The sequence below is a fragment of the Ovis canadensis genome, chromosome 8 (genome assembly GCF_042477335.2).
Source record: "Ovis canadensis isolate MfBH-ARS-UI-01 breed Bighorn chromosome 8, ARS-UI_OviCan_v2, whole genome shotgun sequence".
In the NCBI taxonomy this organism is placed as follows: Eukaryota; Metazoa; Chordata; class Mammalia; order Artiodactyla; family Bovidae; genus Ovis; species Ovis canadensis.
The window spans coordinates 13,327,423-13,346,561 of NC_091252.1; the positions used below are offsets into that span (position 1 = coordinate 13,327,423).

The following is a 19,139-nucleotide window of genomic DNA, read 5'->3' on the forward strand; positions in this document are numbered from 1 at the left end:
AACTAACTTACTTAAGAGCTAGTCAGACAGTGGTGGAGCTTCATTTCAAACCTAGACTTTAAGACCTTTCAGTTCCTCCTAGGCTACCAAACTGTGTGAACAATTCTTTCATTCTCTCAGTTTATGCTGTGTCGCCTGCTTCGTGCTGGGCCTTGGGGCCACAAGAGGACCATGCCCTGATGCAGCCAGTATATCATGATCAGACTTAACTTTCAGTAGAATTTCTGGTGATCTGTGAGTGTCGGCAAGAGTAGAAGTAGGCAACTAAGTTAATTACAGGAGTCCTGGTAAAAGGCATGTTGGTTTTAACCAGGATGGCAGAGGAGCTACAGAGAAGTGGGTGGATTTAAGATACCTATTGGAGGTAGAGCCTGTAGGATTAGGGGGTAATGAGGATTTGGAAGGAGCTGAAAGAACGGAGGATGACTCCAGGTTGAACTGAGTGATGCTGGTGCCTTTACTGACATAAGGAGTGTAGTGGAACAGAGTAATAATAACACAATACTAATAACAGTGTTGCATCTGTTAGATATCTCCGTAAGGAGGTGTCCAGCATGCAGGCAGATACCTGGGTATTCAGTGGTGTTACAGACTGGAGGAGTAAATTTGGGTATCACTTACACATAACTGTTGTTGTTTAGCAGCTAAGTCGGATCTGACTCTCTTGTGACCCCACGGACTGTAGCCTGCCGGGCTCCTCCATCCATGGGATTTCCCAGGCCAGAATACTGGAGTGGGTTGCCATTTTCTTCTCCAGGGGATTTTCCCGACAGGATCACAACTCATGTCTCCTGCATTGGCAGGCAGATTCTATACCACTAAGGCACCAGGGAAGCCCATCACTTACATATAGATTCTGCTTAAAGCCCTGGAACTGGATATGATTATTTAAAGAAGGTGTGTAGATATAGGTGTGGTCATCCAGATCTGAAGCCGTGTTGCTCATTCACTTCTGTGGAGAATCCTCAGTTTATTTCTTAACTGTGAATTGCACTTAAATATGATCGCATTTGGAGAAGGAAATGGCAGTCCACTCCAGTATTCTTGCCTGGAAAATCCCATGGACAGAGAAGCCTGGTGGGCTACAGTCCATGGGGTCGCAAGAGTCAGACGTGACTTAGCGACTAAACCCCCACCTCCGTGATCACATTGACTGCTTTTCGGACAGCAGATCCCATCAGGTCACCATGGCCTGGAAGACAGTAACCAGCAAGCACTTTGCCGACTTGCCACCAGCTAGCAGCTTTTCGATTGAACCATGTCCCAGACATCCTTATCCTTCATGAGGGGCTAGGCCTGATGACGAATCCACGGGGGACATCGCAGATTTGAGAGTGCCACACGGAAGGAGAGTGTGGGCGCAAGCGTCTTTAGGTGTCTTTGAGTAAGGAGGTGCTAGCGTAGCTGAGAGTGGGCAGGAGGTAAGCGCTGTGACCGCTGCTCTCTGCTTTGTCCTGCTCGCAGCGTAGTGAGTTCCCTGCAGTCGCCGTCGGAGGAAGGCGCTGGCAGAGTAGGTGCTCCCCTGGGTGCAGCGGCCGCTGCTGGGTCCTTCTGTGCAGTTGGTAAAGGGTGGGGCGAGGATTACCCGTGTGGGGGTACTCGTGTCTTTCTGTGAATTGTGATTTACTTGTTAACTGAAAGAAAGATTGTTGTTTGAAAAAAAGCCAAAAAACTCCAAAGTGATTCACGTTACTTTGTTCCTTTGAAACAGGAGGTCGTGGTAGCTCCCTTCGAAAATGGAGGACGGAAGGCCCGTGTGGGCCCCGCACCCCGCAGAGGGGTTTCAGATGGGCAACATCGTGGACATTGGCGCCGACAGCTTAACTATCGAGCCCCTGGGCCAAAAAGGCAAGGTAAGAAGCTTCTCAGAACGGCCTCAAAATCTCACTTCTTAGGTGTCTCCCTTTTTAATGAAGTAGGTGTGGTTTTTTTTTTTTTTTTTAGCTCAGATAAAGGGAACCAGTTTTCTGGGGAGTGAATCATAGTTTTCTACCTAGTCATTTGATTAAATTAGAGGTATAGACCCCCAGGGGGAAAATGATATCCCTTCCTAAAATCAGATAATAATTTAGTGAGCCTGTAAGTAACATATTCTTAAGAAGAAATAGCTACGTAATAAAATATAAACAGTACCATTTTTATTCCTGATGCCATATAACTGAAGTTATGAATATATATCTGTGATATATGCAACCTGTTACCAAGTAAAGATATGAAAAGTGAATGATATGAAATTTTGCTGTTTGCTTTAGCTTTTGAATAATTTTAAAAATCATTTTAAATTGAAATATAGTTGATTTACAGTGTGTTAATGTCTGCTGTACAGCGAAATGATTAAGTGATACATATATATGCATTCTTTTTTATATTCTTTCCCATTATGGTTTATCATAGGATATTGAACCTTGTTTATCCATTCTGTAATTATTTTTTGAAAACTTTTTATTTAGTTAATTTACTGTGTGATTAGAATAAAAATATTTCTATTAAGGAAAGATACTGTACTTAAGTCTTAAACATAAAACCATCTATTATTGTTTTTTGTTGTAATGGCATTTTTAAACCCTAAAAGCATATTTCTGTTTTGTACACATGGTATCTGTCTCCTTTTAGGCTTAGACACAGACTAGACTGCATAACAAAATGAAAGTCTGGCTTAAAAGTGACCTGGAGTCTTCATTTTTCGTGGAGACTGTAGGGCCTGTTTTGTGGGAGAGCTTCACTCTTCTTGGTTTAATAAATATTCCTGTTAAGTAGGACTTCTAACTTAAATTTGTTGATATCATTTCTGTTTACTTTAGACTCTGCCATTGTTCATGAATAATTTATATTCTACTGATACATGGTTAACTAATGCCATATGACTGCCATCCTTCTGGGAACCTTAGAAAAACAAGGTAGATCTCTCATGAGGTCTGTTCACAGAGAAAACTATTCTGTTACTGTAAACAACCCAGGAACCTAAATGCATAATATATAATGTGCCATGTTAGAGGCGGCCAATTAAAGATCCCCTCAGGAAAGAAAAGACAGAGTGTTTCTAGTTTTTCCTTTTATTAACAACTGCCTATTTGTACTTAACAATGTGGTACATGTTCTAAAAAAGAAAGAATTTTAAAAATAAGCACAATTATTTGTATATATTTGAAGTTGTAGGGGAGGAAAAATTTTCCTCTACCCTTTTGGATCTCCTGGCCTGAAAATTAAATTGACATAAGACAGATTCACAGTAGGAACACATACAACTTCTGTCACATTTTTACATGAACGTAGCAGCCTTCACAAGAGAATGAAGAATTAAAGAAGTAACCAGCCCAGGAGGCTTTTATGTCTTTTAGACAAAGAAACAACTCTTCTTTGAGAAGAATTGATAAGGCAGGGGCTTTTGGGCTAAGGGTGGTGAATTGTGGAGAAGTGGCAGGGAGGGCCGGGGTTAGTCTGACAAGACAGGGTTTTTCTGCACAGGTTTCTCTTGGCCTCCATTCCCTCCCCTGGTGATAAGCATGTCTCTCTCCCCCTGGTAGAGGGAAGGACCTTTCAAGTGGGAGTTTTATCTCTTGCTTTCAGGAATAAAAAGGGTCAGAGTGCACTTGTTACAGCTGCTGTTTCTCAAGTGCTTTTAACTCAAGATTATCAGTGTTCCAAAGTAGTATATTTGGGGGGAAGCGACAGAAATGTAGTGAGCCTTTCTTTGTCCTTCAGAGTCTCTTTTTTTTTTTTTTAACATATTTTGTTAGCACAGTAAATCAAAACCACAAAATGAAATGAAAAGTACATTTCCTAGTTATATTCTGTTATATTAATGTATATTCTGTTGTATCCACAAGTATTCAGTTCAAGGATGGAAGAAACTTGCTTTATGGGTCTATGCTTTTTGTATTTTAAATATTTTATGTGCTTTCTGCTGTGCCTTGTTAGTATCAATCAAGTGCACACATAGAATCAATTCAAACACAAAATTTAAATTGTGGAGTCATAAAAACCGTATGGATTATAGATTATTTGTAACTAAAATTGAAGTTTCTTTTCACCAGATTTTTTTGAAAGTGAACAAATTCTCAGTGATTTCTTTTAATTCCCCCTCTCCCTACTTCCTGGTCAGAGCCTTAATAAATTATAAAGTGTCATGACAACCATGTGGTTAAAAATATCTGTAAGAGAAGCAGCCTCTTGTGTGGATGATTCATGGAGTAATGATCATCAGCATTTGAAAGTTAAGAAAGTACAGAAAGCAGTGGACAAGTTAAACAGATCTATTTGCTGATACAGTGGAAGCGTGGGAGAGGTGGTTAGCTCTCATGGGGAGCATGTTTTAGATGATAGCAGTGCCTTTTAAAGTTTTTCAGTTGTGGTACATAGTAAGAAGTAGGTTTTAAATCGCATTAGGTGGGTGTATTATTCATGTGTATGTGTACTGATAACAAATAGATATTTCATGTCAACAGCACACATGTGTATGTATTCAGATGAAACGTCTTTTTCATGTGCGATGCATTCTGATATTTTCTGATATCTTTTATTCTGTTAAAAATGCTGTCTTGAACCTCTCGGTTGACTTCATGTTCCATATTTGCAGCTGGCTGGCCTTCAGACTAAAGCCCTGGGCACACGGCATTTAGGGCTACCTTTCCTTTTCCCAGTCTGCATTGCTAGTCTTGTATTTGTCGGCCAGCAGTCTCCCCCTCACACTGTACCCTGGGTCTTGTGTGTCTTTCTCTTCCTCTTGCAGACCTTCGCCCTCAGTCCTCAGGGGTCCGGGTGGTGCTGTGTGTCTCTGCTCACAGTACTCCTTTTGCCTGGAATGCCGCTCTCCAGAGCCCTGCGCTCAGCAAACACTAATCCATCTCTCAGGACTGACTGAAGTCCCCTCCTTTCTAGAATTTTCCCACAGATGCTCTGTCTCTTCCTCCTCCTCCCATGCAGTCAAGTTTACTGTTGATGACTGCTTTGAGGAGTGGTGTACATCCTTAACCTCCAAAACACTTCATTGGAGATTGGTTTACATTTCCCCCCGCCTACTCCACTGTAATCTTCTCAAGACGGGGGCGGTTTCCTTTGCCCAAGTTTCCGTGGAGCTGGATGCACTGTGTTTGCTGGGTGGTATGTGTTTACTGCAATCTCTTGAGAGGAGGAAAAGCCTCCTCCCTCTAAGAGAAAACAACTGCCTTAATGAAACAAATTTCCTCTTTCTCACTGAGTAGTCGTAAAGGGGGAAGAAGGTGGAGGCTGGTGGTCATTTGGGGGATGAAACAAGATGGAGAGAAACTAGCTTTAAGGGCTCACTACAGGCTGGATCATCAAAAAAGCAAGAGAGTTCCAGAAAAACATCTCCTTCTGCTTTATTGACTATGCCAAAGCCTTTGACTGTGTGGATCACAGTAAACTGGAAAATTCTGAAAGAGATGGGAATACCAGACCACCTAACCTGCCTCTTGAGAAACCTGTATGCAGGTCAGGAAGCAACAAGTTAGAAGTGGACATGGAACAACAGACTAGTTCCAAACAGGAAAAGGAGTACAGTCAAGGCTGTGTATTGTCACCCTGCTTATCTAACTTATATGCAGAGTACATCATGAGAAATGCTGGGCTGGAAGAAGTACAAGCTGGAATTAAGATTGCCGGAAGAAATATCAATAACCTCAGACAAGCAGATGACACCACCCTTATGGCAGAAAGTGAAGAGGAACTAAAAAGCCTCTTGATGAAAGTGAAAGAGGAGAGTGAAAAAATTGGCTTAAAGCTCAACATTCAGAAAACTAAGACCCCATCACTCCATGGGAAATAGATGGGGAAACAGTGGAAACAGTGTCAAACTTTATTTTGGGGGGCTCCAAAATCACTGCAGATGGTGATTGCAGCCATGAAATGAAAAATGCTTACTCCTTGGAAAGGAAGTTATGACCAACCTGCTAAGTCACTTCAGTCATGTCCGACTCTGTGCGACCCCATAGGTGGCTGTTCACCAGGCTCCTCCATCCCTGGGATTCTCCGGGGAAGAACAGTGGAGTGGGTTGCCATTTCCTTCTCCAACCTAGATAGCATATTAAAAAGCAGAGATATTACTTTGCCAACAAAGGTCCGTCTAGTCAAGGCTATGGTTTTTCTAGTGGTTATTGTATGGATATGAGAGTTGAACTGTGAAGAAAGCCGAGTGCCGAAGAATTGATGTTGGAGAAGACTCTTGAGAGTCCCTTGGACTGCAAGGAGGTCCAACCAGTCCATTCTAAAGGAGATCAGTCCTGGGTGTTCATTGGAAGGAATGACGCTAAAGCTGAAACTCCAATACTTTGGCCACCTCATGGGAAGAGTTGACTCATTGGAAAAGACTCTGATGCTGGGAGGGATTGGGCGCAGGAGGAGAAGGGGACGACAGAGGATGAGATGGCTGGATGGCATTACTGACTCGATAGAAGGGAGTTTGAATGAACTCTGGGAGTTGGTGATGGACAGGGAGGCCTGGTGTGCTGCGATTCATGGGGTTGCAGAGTCGGACATGACCGAGCGACTGAACTGAACTGAACTGAACAGGCCTTTCAGCTCTGAGCTTCCCCTTCCCACTGCAGGAACGCTTTTTCCTATAGCCCTTTTTCTGACCTCTTAGAGGCTCCAAACATAACAGAGCCAACACCTGTAGTCTGGGGAGGCCTTAGCCTCGTGGCTGAGGCTGTGAAAGTGGCGCGTAGCCCTGTGACGTCAGGAGCTATTTCTGAATGTATTTTTCCTGTAGAATCATTGTTACAAATTGTGGATTGTTTCATAGCACCATTAATATGCTAAATGTACATTATAGATTAGTTCTCTACTTGTGATTTATCCTTTAAACCTTCCCTCACATATAATGTTAAGAACATGTGTAGTGGGTTCCGAATAATTAACTTCTAGGGTCTTCAGGGCATAACAGTTTTCTAATTTGGATATGACTTTGAGTGGTGGTAGTACAAACAGCCTGATTTTAAGTTTACTCTGTAAACTGTAGCAGTAGCCTTGTCTTATACGCTTGTATATATATTCATATATAGAATTTATACAGATTATTCTAAAATCATTGAGCAGCTTTTCCTTAGAGATTTATTTGATATGGACGGTTTAGAACTTCAGCCATAAGAGCAATTGTAGTTGTTTGAGAAATAGAAATGTATAAGCAACTATTAGAATGGCATGGAGAAAATTTAATTCTCTTTAGATGTAATTTGAGATCATTCTTTCTTTCTTACAAGATACTATCTTAATTCTAGAGTTTCTGCCATAGCATTTAAGTGATACAGTAAACCCAGACTTATTCATAGGTAACTGTAATTTTATGTACCTAATAGTTTTCAGTACTGTGTATTTTTGACACATTCCTGTATAGGACTTTGTCTCTAATGTATTTTACTCAGACAGTAGCATTAATTAAATTATAGTCTGTTAGTGTATTTGATTGATTGGCTGTTACTTTTTCCTTTTTTAAAACAAAATTGCAGTATACATACACGTTAAAATTTTTATTTTTTGAGAAGTTATTAAAAAACATGTCTGTGTAGTGTACTATGCAGTGTGCTAGTATTAACATATTTCTTGTTTTGTGCCACTCTGGGTGTTAGAGCACAGGATTCTTTTTATTTATTTCTGTTACTGATTCCATGTTCATAGTAATAATGGATAATATATTGGACTGAAGTTATCCTTCTTTTGTGTTAATGACTTGTTGGATCTGGTATTGCATCTTAATGAAGAGCATATTATCGCCATTATTTCAGTGTGTGCAGACAGTTAAGCTGCTTTGTCTTTACCATTGATAAGCTTCTGGTCTAATAAGCTCTTGTTTTGGATTTTAGACATTTTTGGCTCTCATAAATCAAGTGTTCCCTGCAGAAGAGGACAGTAAGAAAGATGTGGAAGACAACTGTAAGTATCCGTTTAAAAAGTAGTTCTCATCATAGAAAAGGGAACCATTCCTTCCAAAAATATGTGAGTGATTATATTACAGGGTGCACTATCCTGGTTGAGAAGAAAGGTTTGATGTGAAGGTTTCTGTGAACGGAGAATAGATGCGTTGGTCTCTCACACATGGACTTTGGTGAAGGAAGTCTCTTGAATGCCTTTTAGTATTATCTCAGTTGTGTAAATACAGGGAATGGGAATAATTTATTTACTCTGAAGCTTGAACTGAAGATCTCATGGGGATTTTTTTTTTTTGGAAGAGTTATTTTGAACCTTATCTGGAATCAGTTTTTGTTGTTTTTTTTTTGTGTATGTGGTTCAATAATTTGGAAGTTGAGTCAAAAGCAGCCGTTTAATGCCTCTGTTTGAAAGAAAAAAGCATTAAAAAATACTGTGCAATAAGTACTAATTGAAAAATGGATTTCAGAACAGTATATTAAAGTGCAGCATTAGTTTGACTTATAACTGCTGTGCAATGTTTGGTGGAAAAGCACTATATCCAGAGCAGTAGACCATGTATATTCTTACCTTGTCCAAACGAAGCGGTAATCGTGTTTCATTTTTTATGTGGCAAGATTTAAGAGCCATGTCCAGTTGTCATGGATTTCTTTAAAAGTATGTGACTTTAAAAACCATTTAAAGAAGAGAGGTAAAGAAAGGAGTGTGTTTTGTCCTTGCTGGTTTTTCTGGAGTTCACATTTGAGCAAGCCTGCAGGATTCCCATCTATGATGCGGAATACAAGAGTAGCGGTGGGCATCCAGTGCCCAGATTCTGACTATGCAGTTAGGAAGCTGGGTGCCTGTGGGCAGTTTCTCTCTCCTTTGGGCTTCTCTGTTGAATGGGACTAATAATGATTCTGTTTCATCCTTAGAGATGATACATATAAAATGCTTGGCACAGTGCCTGACCTCTAACAGCCTCTCAGTAAATGGTATCTGTTGTTATTAGATGTAAGAGACTGAAGAAAAAAAATGTGGAGCTCCCCTCCATTCCAGAATTGCTAGAGTTTGTCTGATGGGATAACATTTTTCTAATTAGCAGTCAGAACCACAGCAACAGAAAGGAATGAGATTGTTCTGTATGTAAAATGAGAGAGAAAATTCTTCTCTGTTTTAACTTGCTACGGTATTCAGAATTGGTAGCAGTCCTTTTCGTGTATCAAGACAGTGTTTTCTGGCATTCTGTGGGAAGCACCATGAAGAAAGGAGAAAGTAGTCCTCGTGGGGGTGGGGTAGTGAGGATCAGTTCAGTTCAGTTCAGTTGCTCAGTCGTGTCCAGCTCTTTGCGACCCCATGAATCGCAGCACGCCAGGCCTCCCTGTCCATCACCATCTCCTGGAGTTCATGTCCATTGAGTCCGAGATGCCATCCACCCATCTCATCCTTGGTTGTCCCCTTCTCCTCCTGCCCCCAATCTCTCCCAGCATCAGAGTCTTTTCCAATGAGTCAATGGGGAGGTGTTGTTTGAGGGATCATCTTTGAGCTGACCGTAAAGGACAGGTAGGTTTTTGACATAGAGATGCAGAGGCATGATATTTGAGTTTGATGAGTGGTTTAGTCTGCCTGCAAGTTAGACCATATTAAAGAGAGTTATGGAAAATTACGTGAAAAGGTCAGTTGAGTGCCGGTTTACTAAGGGCCTTGAATAGTGGACTTGAATATGGACTTTGGTAGTTGATGGAGACCCACTGATGATTTTTGAGGAAGAAAGAGATTTAGTCAGGGGTCTAGTGTAATTATAAGCTTCCCTAGTGCCTTAGTCAGTAAAGATTCAGCCTGCAGTGCAGGAGATGCAGGAGACCCTGCTTTGAGCCCTGGGTTGCCAAGATCCCCTGGAGAAGGAAGTGACAACCCACTCCAGTACTCTGGCCTGGAAAATTCCATGGACAGAGGAGCCTGGGAGACTACAGTCCATGCAGTCGCAGAGTCGGACTTGACTTAGCGACTAGGCCGCCACTAGTGTAATTAGATGAGGGCCATGAGCAGTCAGGGTTAGAGGGAAGAGAGACTGGGGCAGTAGACAGGCGGGAGGCTCCTGTGATTACAGAAGTGGCGATGAGACCTGCACTGGGCTCGGGACTGTGGAGTTGGAAAGAAAGGAGAGCCATTTCAGAGGCCCAGACTGTTAATTTTGAGCGCCTTCCATGAGGCGAGTGCTGTGCTGCACCTTATTACATGTGTAAGGACTTTTCCAGTGGTCATTTATGGATGTGAGAGTTGGACTGTGAAGAAGGCTGAGCGCTGAAGAATTGATGCGTTTGACCTGTGGTGTTGGAGAGGACTCTTGAGACTCCCTTGGACTGCAAGGAGATCCAACCAGTCCATCCTAAAGGAGATCAGCCCTGGGATTTCTTTGGAAGGAATGATGCTAAAGTTGAAACTGCAGTACTTTGGCCACCTCATGCGAAGAGCTGACTCATTGGAAAAGACTCTGATGCTAGGAGGGATTGGGGGCAGGAGGAAAAGGGGACGAGAGAGGATGAGATGGCTGGATGGCATCACTAACTCGATGGACGTGAGTCTGAGTGAACTCCGGGAGATGGTGATGGACAGGGAGGCCTGGCGTGCTGAGATTCATGGGGTCGCAAAGAGTCGGGCACGACTGAGTGACTGAACTGAACTGAAGGACTTGGAAGTGAGTTCAGAGCAAGGAAGGGGAGAGGAGGGTCCTCGTATCCACTCGGCTTGCAGAACAGATGAGTGGGGAGTGGTGGTGCAGATGATGGAAGCGGAGTGAGTGGGGTAAGAGTGGGCTTGCCTGCCTGAGTGTGTGGTGGAAACGTGAAAATGGAGCTCAGCCAGCTGTGGGCTGGGGCAGTAAATCAGGCTGGGAGAATCGAGTGTTTCAGAGTGTTGGTGGAACAGACGTCAGAAAACCAGGATTTCGACCCCGATGCTGCTGTTCTAGTTTAAGACACACATAATTTCTCCAGGATTCTTATTTTGTCATATCAGTTGTAAGGCACTGACTGAGTGACCTGTTGCCTTCACATTCTGAAATTTCATCTTTTTTATTTTCTGTAAAATTCTAAGCATCATATTGGATTAGTGTCATCCACTAATCTTTGTTGTGTCAGAAATGTGTAAACTCAGCACTGTCTGTGACTTCCCTGGTGGTCCGTGGCTGAGGGTCACTTCCCAGTGCAGGAAGCCGGGGCTCTACCCCTGGTCAGGGAACGAGATCCAGCAGGCCACACCCAAGACCTGGTGCCGCCCTGTAAACAAACAGTAAATATTGTTAAGAATCAGCACTGTCTGAAGTAGTGCTGTCTTTCCACTTGAGTGGTGCCTGCTTTTTTAGCCAAACTTCATTACTGCGTGTGTGTGCTTAGTCGCTCAGTCACGCCCGACTCTGCAACTCTGTGGACTGTAGCCTGCCAGGCTCCTCTGTCCATGGGAGTTCTCCAGGCAAGAAAACTGGACTGGCTTGCCGCAGGTTCCTTATCGACTGAGACACCAGGAACGCCCAAGATCACTGGAGTGGGTAGCCTATCCCTTCTCCAGGGGTTCTTCCCGACCCAGGGATCGAACCAGGGTCTCCTGCATTGCAGGCGGATTCTTTGCTAGCTGAGCAACCAGCGAAGCCCTCCTCACTGTGTATTCACATGATACTCACTGGAGACACTCCTCTAGCTGAAAGTTTGTTCAAAAATATCATTATAACATGTATGTAAGCTAGATATATTTTAAATCGGCTTCTGGAGTTTACAGGTACCAGGGAAAAGATGGAATTAAACCTAACCTAACAGGTGAATTTTAGCTTGAGTCTGAGTGATTCAGATTAAGATGGCATTGTTTTATTTTGCCTTTTTCCTTCAGATATCTAATGATTTACAAAATTTCCATCTCAGGTTCATTAATGTATTTAAATGAAGCCACACTACTCCATAACATCAAAGTTCGATACAGTAAAGACAGAATTTATGTAAGTATTTTACCTGTGGTTTAAGTTTTGTGGGGGTTATTATTTTACATGCTGCTGTTTGATTTTATTGAGCTTGAAATTTTCTTACCAGGAGATCACACTTGACCTGAGCCTGTTGAATGGAGCCTGAGCTCCATGAGGATGACAATTTTTTCATAATCTAGTGCTCTTAATTCCAGAGCTTAGACCAGGCATGGTACACGGTACTTAAGAAATATTTGTGGAATGAAATAATGAATTCAGGGCATCATCTAATATTTTTCAGCCTTAAATCTATCCAATTTGGTTATTTAAAAAAGCATTAATTATTTTGAACTTTGATTTTTAAATTTTTGGCATATATCTATAGATGTGTTTAATTAATGCACTTTCCACATTGTTCTGCAAACATTTAAGTCAGACTTAAGGCATACACAATGAGATTAAAAACTTGGATGACAGAAAATGTAAATTAGAATAGAAGGCAGTATGTGAGGAAATTTCAGGAACACGGAAATGCTGACTATGAGCCTGAATAGTTGCAATATTTGATTCCACAGAGAGAACTTTCCTTAAAAGCCCAGATATTTAAAAATGAAAGACAGTGCTTCTAGTGTATTAAATAGAGTTTGCACCAAAGCATTCAGATGAATGCTTAAATGGTATGTTTTAATGATCATGATTCACTGGGCATGTATGAGGTTTTATTCTAGTTATAGGTTCCTTTGTTGGCTGGAGATAAATTACCCTGCTGTAGTTCTCCTGTTATAAAGATGGGACTCTTCATTATTTTTGAAAGAAGAAAACACATGGCTTCTTTGACACTTCCTAGATCAAATGACGTTCTTAATTTTTTATATCACTATCAGTTTGCCTAATTGTACTTACTTAATTCTGACTAAATTACCTTTAGTCTCTGCCATCTGTCCAAGCAGTGACAGCTGGGAAATAGAACTAATCTAGTTAGTCTTTTCCAAAAGAATTTATCTTCACTTATACATAGTATTAAGTCTTTCCTTTTCTCTTTTTTTTTTTCCCCCAAATTCAACTAAATAGTATATTTAGGTTAATATAGATATGGCTATTCTTACTTACAAATATATTTGGAAGCAAAATTCATTAATCAGCAGACTAATGTTGAGTATCAAATGTGTGCTAAATGTTTTAGGTACTAAAATAATAGTTTTTAAAGTTTGTTTGTTAAAGCAGTTTAACTTGTAATAGGTCCGTAAAAGTTGATATAGCTGTAACCATCTTTCAGGAGGAACTGGCCACTAGTTTTTCTTTACATGTCTACATTACTTGGTGGTAGTGAATCAGTTTTACTTACCTGAGCAAATTTTAATTGTTTTAATATCTTTTTCTTGAAGTTTACACATTTTAAACTACCTTTACAGAATCATCTTACTCAACAAAACACTGAGATAGTTGGTTTTTATTTGGGATGATTATACATAAACTTCTCACCCTAGAATTTTCACTGGTCCATTAATGTTTCCTATGCAGCGGTGATGTTCTACTTGCTGACCGTGGCCACTGATAACTGAAGGTTTACATGCAGAATTCATTGTACTTCCGTAAGAAGATTAGCACTACATTTGATCAACAAGTCTCTGCTTGAATCACATACCTGATAGAAATAATTACTTATTTGTGAAATTTTAAGTTTTTGTTCCTCATGTGTGAGTCTGCATCACTCTGGAGAATTTTAAGATTATTTCTATTTGTTCTGGCCTTCTTTTCCTAAGACGTGTATGCAGTTGGGTGTACAACCTCTGTTAGGCAGTGGCTGTTTAGCATCATCAGCCCTTGTTTGGAAAACCAGTGTTTTCAAAGTTAATGAAAGCCGTTAACTGGTAGGTTTTTGCCTAGCCAGTTATGCCTTTTAGTTATAAAACCATTAAATACCAGCAACACACAAACAGAATGGTCATTACTGTAACATATGTAAGAGAGTGAAGCAGTTCAGAATAGTTTGAGGTGGATATTTTTATACTTCTCATTGACCAGAATTGCCACCATTCTCCCATAGACATTTAACATTTTCCTTGGTTACTAAAGTCTTTTGTTTTCCATGGAAAGATTATTAACTGGAATTTACTTTTCACCCCACCCCAGGAAACAGGTTTGAGAGCATTCACTGAATTTTAGATTAGCAGGCTGAGAGTTTGGGGTTTCCACATCATTTCCCTTCCACAGCTAGAAGCAGAAGAGAAAAAAATATGGTCTTCTATGCCCTAGTTTGGTCTGCAAACCACAACCAATTGCTAAATCACAACTCTCTTTCTACCCACAAAGAATTTTATAAATCCTATTGGTGGCATTTTTTTTTTTTCAGTCTTTTGAAGCCACGATGAAATTTCAGATTTGAAAGCAAGCTTCATTGCTCATCAAACATTTAGCCCTTCAGTATTCTAGGCAGTAGTTAGCAAATGGTGTTTTGCAAAAGTCTGGGACCAAGTGGTCACTGCAGAGCCAAATCAGTCCTAGGTTTTCAGTGATGGGTACAGGCCTCAAGGGTTCCATGAGCTATGCTATACTCCTTAGTAGCTGTGTTACACTCTTCAGTGAAGAAAGTAGTCTAGACAAGGAATACAAATAAGCAACATGCAGGCTGTAGGGATAGAGCAGATGTTGTAAGTGGAGTCAGCAGAAGATGTCTGAGACGGAGGAGCAGGGGCTCAGCTCTGCCCATGCGGATCTGGTGGTGGTGTCTTGAACCTGTGAGGGCGGGTGGAAGGGAGTGTGTTTCCTTTGATGCAAAGGAAGGTCAAGAGAGGTGATTTTGATTTTGGATGTGGCGAGTTTTAGATGCCTATGGGATAAGAAGATGTAAATATTTATTAAGTGTTGAAGAAATAGGAGTCCAATAGAGATCAGGAATGTTTAGGGCCAGAAATGCAAATTTGGTATTTCTAGTTACAGAGAGAATTGGGGGTGTCTACTTGCTGTATGTTCTTTCTTTTATGAGCTTTGTTTGATTTTAAATGAAAATAATAATTGGAAAGTTTAATGTTTACGCTTTTCCCATTTAGACCTATGTGGCCAACATTCTGATTGCAGTGAACCCATACTTTGACATACCTAAAATCTATTCTTCAGATACAATAAAGTCGTACCAAGGAAAATCTCTTGGGACGATGCCACCCCATGTGTTTGCAATTGGTAAGTAATTTCGTTATATCTTAATTTTTATTTCAGTTGTACACACTCATTCAGTTTTTCTTTTGGATTAGTAAAAGATGCCGTGAATCGACTGTGTGAAGGCCTGTGTACACCTGACTGTGTCACTGTGTTAGGAGCGTGTCGCTCACACCGGGTGGGGAGGAATACTTTGGCTGCCGACTCATGGGGTGGTTGTACCTCATGACCTTTGTTAAATGCCTGTGTTCTCTTAAGTGTGTCTATCCAGTTGAAAGTGGGTCGTAATAAAATGTGACCTAATGTTTTTGTTTGACTCCATCTTTAAAGTGTCCTCCTTCTACAACTAAGACAGAGGCCCAGACCATTTGCTCTTACCCTTGCTTGTGAGTGTTTACCTCAGCTAGAAGGGGGATGTGAGAACAAACACCTTCCATGCTTTATCCCTCATCAGGGCATCTTAAATTGTAAAGGACGGGACAGTGACACATGTTTCATATCTCTGGAGAATCTGCATGGAATGGCAGCAGCGTCGGTCTTCGCCTTTCTTGGGCTCTGTCTCTCATCTCGAGGCACTTTAGCTCTGAAGAGCAGAGGTAGAGGTGCTTGAGAGGCATCCCCCGTAGCTGGTGGCTACAAGTACAGAGATGCTACCTAAGCCTTGGAATTCAGACATAACCAGCAGTTAAATTGTGACACGTTTTGGTTCAGGTGTTTAGCGCAGTTAGTTTCTCTTCGTACCTGTGTTTTGGCTTGACTGGGCTTCACCTCCAGATCTGACTGCACATGTTCTGGGTGCTGCTAGGCAGAGTGAATATGGGGCTTCCCTGGTGGCTCAGAGGTTAAAGCGTCTGCCTCCAATGCGGGAGACCTGGGTTTGATCCCTGGGTCGGGAAGATCCCCTGAGAAGGAAATGGCAACCCACTCCAATATTCTTGCCTGGAGAATCCCATGGACGGAGGAGCCTAGTAGTCCACGGCCCACTCCAATATTCTTGCCTGGAGAATCCCATGGACGGAGGAGCCGAGTAGTCCACGGGGTTGCAAAGAGTCGGACACGACTGAGCGACTTCACTCACTCACTCACTCACTCAGCCCAGTGCAGCTGGCTCTCTGATGCTCGGATGGGCATCTGCATGCGTTCTACCAGCTGGAGAAATGGTGAGCAAGTTCATCACTAGACAGAGTTACATGTTTAAAATGTAGCTGCTTACTACTAAAAAAGTGTTTACGACAGTTCCACAGAATTGGGTGAAACAGATTGCTGATGAATTGGTCAAAGGGGTGTGAACACGCTTGCGTGAGTTTGCATTGGGTCCTTAGAGAAAAAGCCATCTGTAGAGCCTTCTTCACTGGTACGGGTAGCACCTGCTTGGGGTGAGAAATAGCTGCCATATAGGGCTCAACTTGTCAGGACCTCATTTTTAATTCAATTTAATTTAGTCCACTTTAACAGAATCAAATTGTGGTCATCTTGTCTGCAAAGTCCAAAAGATATAGCTTAAATTGTTGGAGGATAATGAAGACAGTTAAAAATTGTATACATAAATAATGGCATATCTAAACAATTGAAAGCAGTTAATTTTGCCTTTTTATGAAATGTTGGTAAATTCTGCAAGATGTCTATGTTTAATGATAGAATTACAGGAGGGGGAAGAAAAAAACACTACAGATCTGTTGTGCAATTGTGTTTTCTTTTTTTCTCCAGCAGAAATTTTGGCTGCCAGATTTCTTAATTGGTAGCTTGTTACTTTTTGTTTAATTCTCTGGGGATGTCATTAGTTACGTATAGTGAGCATTTTTCGTCTCTCTGAAAATATGTTCTGGTATTAGGAAAAACTGAGCCACTGCTCATAATATGGAGACATTCTAGTGCAAATATAAGAGTTGTTTATTTGGACTTCATATCACTTAGCTGTCAGGATAATTATAGAGAACATTTAAAGTATACACTTGTAGAGATGTTTTGAATACTTTTAAATGATTTTATTTAAACATTTTGGTAACTGTAAACACATTTATAATTTCTTTCAGCACAGTGTTTTTTGTTAGTAAATGGACTTTCTGTCATTTGGAAATTTTTATACTTTGTTCATCACTAACAGTGTGGTATTATTTTGACTCCAGCTGATAAGGCTTTTCGAGACATGAAGGTGCTCAAGATGAGTCAGTCCATCATTGTATCTGGAGAATCAGGAGCTGGCAAAACAGAAAATACAAAATTTGTTCTAAGGTGAGGAATATTTAGCTGACCTAAAATGTTTTGAACAAGTTATTTTTAGTTGTGGTAAAAAAATATACAACATAAAGTTTACCATTTTAACTGTTTCTAAGTGTACAGTTCAGTAGTGCTAAGTATATTCACATTGTTGTTCAGCCAATCTCCAGAACTTTTCATCTTGCAAAACTAAAATCCTATACCCTTTAAACAACTCTGCGTTACCCCCTGACCTACCAGGCAACCACTGTTCTTACTTCCTGCCTTTTTGATTTTGACTACTCTGGACACCTCATATAGGTGAAATGTACAACTTTTTGTTTTTCTGTGACTGGTTTTCCCCCATTAGCACGATGTCCTCAAAGTTCATCCATGTTGAGGCATGTGTTAGCATTTTCCTCATTTTTAAGAAGTAATATTCTGTCATGTTGATATATCACATCTTGTTTATCCATTCACTCATCAGCGGGCACTGGAGTTGCTTCCATCTCTTGACTCTTGTGAATAGTGTTGCCTTGAACATGATATGAACAAAGAGTTAACAAAGATCTCCTTGATATTTGACCAGATTAACCTTGCGTATTTTGCATGCTTTATGACATAGTTTGAAACAGTGGGCTCTGTTTCTGTTACAAAAACAGGCACCTTATGTGGAAGCTAAGCTGGAAATTTTTGAAATCTAGCTCTGATATGTTATTCTCAGGAGGATCCTAGAGGAGACCAGTGCTGATTAGGCAAAGGGAAATCTCCAACCATTCCTTCAAAACCCAACCATTGCATTCTGTTTTCAATATTCCTGCAACTAGAGTGGTCAGAATAATTTTTTACCTCAAGTTTATGATGACTGAACTTCTTGCTTCTACCTCCCCACAACCCTCCTCCCAGCGTCAAAGATAAATATTTCTATGTGTAATGTATAAAATATTTCAGATACAATAGTTGGTTAAAATCAGAATGTTCCCAAAAAGTTCTAAAAAAATAATGCTGATTTAGATGTCAAAGACCATCCAAATAGGATTTTAAATATCAGAAAAGCTATAATAGAATACTAGGTACATTTAAATACAAATCTGTAATAGTAAATGAGCCATTCCAGTACATGATTCAGGTTTCAATGTTAGATGTGTTAAATAATATTAAAATTAGAATATAGGCTGCCAGTTCAAGATGGCAGTATAGAGGGACATACACTCATCTCCTCCTGCAAGGGCACCAAACTTGCAACTAGCTGTTGAAAAACCATCGGCAGGCAGAAGGACACTGGAACCCACTGAAAGAGACGCCCTATGTCCAAAGACAAGAAGCCACAGTGAGACGGTGGGAGGAGCACAATCGCAAGAAAATAAAATCCCGTTCCTGCCAGGTGGGTGACCCACAGACTGGAGAAAAACAACACCGAAGAAGTTCTCCCACTGTTGTGAAAGTTCTCAACCCCATGTCAGGCTACCCAGCCTGGGGACCTGACAAAGAGACCAGGACTCCCCAGGGAATCTGACCTTGAAGGCCAGCGGGATTTGATTATAGGACTTCCATGGGACTGCGGCACACAGAGACTTTAGTCTTTGAGGGCACAAAGTCTTGCATGCACCAAGACCCAGAGGAAAGGAGCAGTGACCCCAGGGGAGATTGAACCAAAACTACCTGCTAGTGTTGGAGGGTCTCCTGTGGAGGTGTCAGTCGGCAGGGGCTCATCACAGAATCAGGAGCATTGACAGCCGCAGTCCTGGAAGGTCCCCCATAGCATAAGCCCTCTTAGAGGTTACCATTAACCCTGCTCTAAAGTCCATAGACCCCAGGGCTGGGTCTCCTTCGGCTGTCAGGGAGGGAGTGTAACTCCATCCATCAGCAGATAGTTGGATTAAAGCTTTACTGAGTAAGGCCCTGCCCATCAGAGCAAGACCCAGCTTCTCCCCTCACCATTCCCTCCAATCAGGAGGCTTACACAAGCCTCTTA

At 41.3% G+C, this 19,139-nt stretch overlaps 1 protein-coding gene across 7 annotated transcripts in view; it reads left to right on the forward strand.

Moving 5' to 3' along the window:
• MYO6 (myosin VI) overlaps window positions 1–19,139 on the forward strand; it is a 157,902-nt gene that overhangs the window by 56,375 nt on the left and 82,388 nt on the right. For all 7 annotated transcript variants that reach the window (XR_011258550.1, XM_069598030.1, XM_069598032.1 and 4 more), the window contains 5 exons: window positions 1,712–1,853; window positions 7,818–7,887; window positions 11,775–11,848; window positions 14,863–14,992; window positions 17,095–17,200. Coding sequence is in view for 6 of the 7 variants with exons in the window: in XM_069598030.1 (XP_069454131.1) it covers window positions 1,737–1,853; window positions 7,818–7,887; window positions 11,775–11,848; window positions 14,863–14,992; window positions 17,095–17,200 (497 nt within the window). In the remaining variant the exon portion in view is untranslated. The remainder of the gene's footprint in view (window positions 1–1,711; window positions 1,854–7,817; window positions 7,888–11,774; window positions 11,849–14,862; window positions 14,993–17,094; window positions 17,201–19,139) is intronic.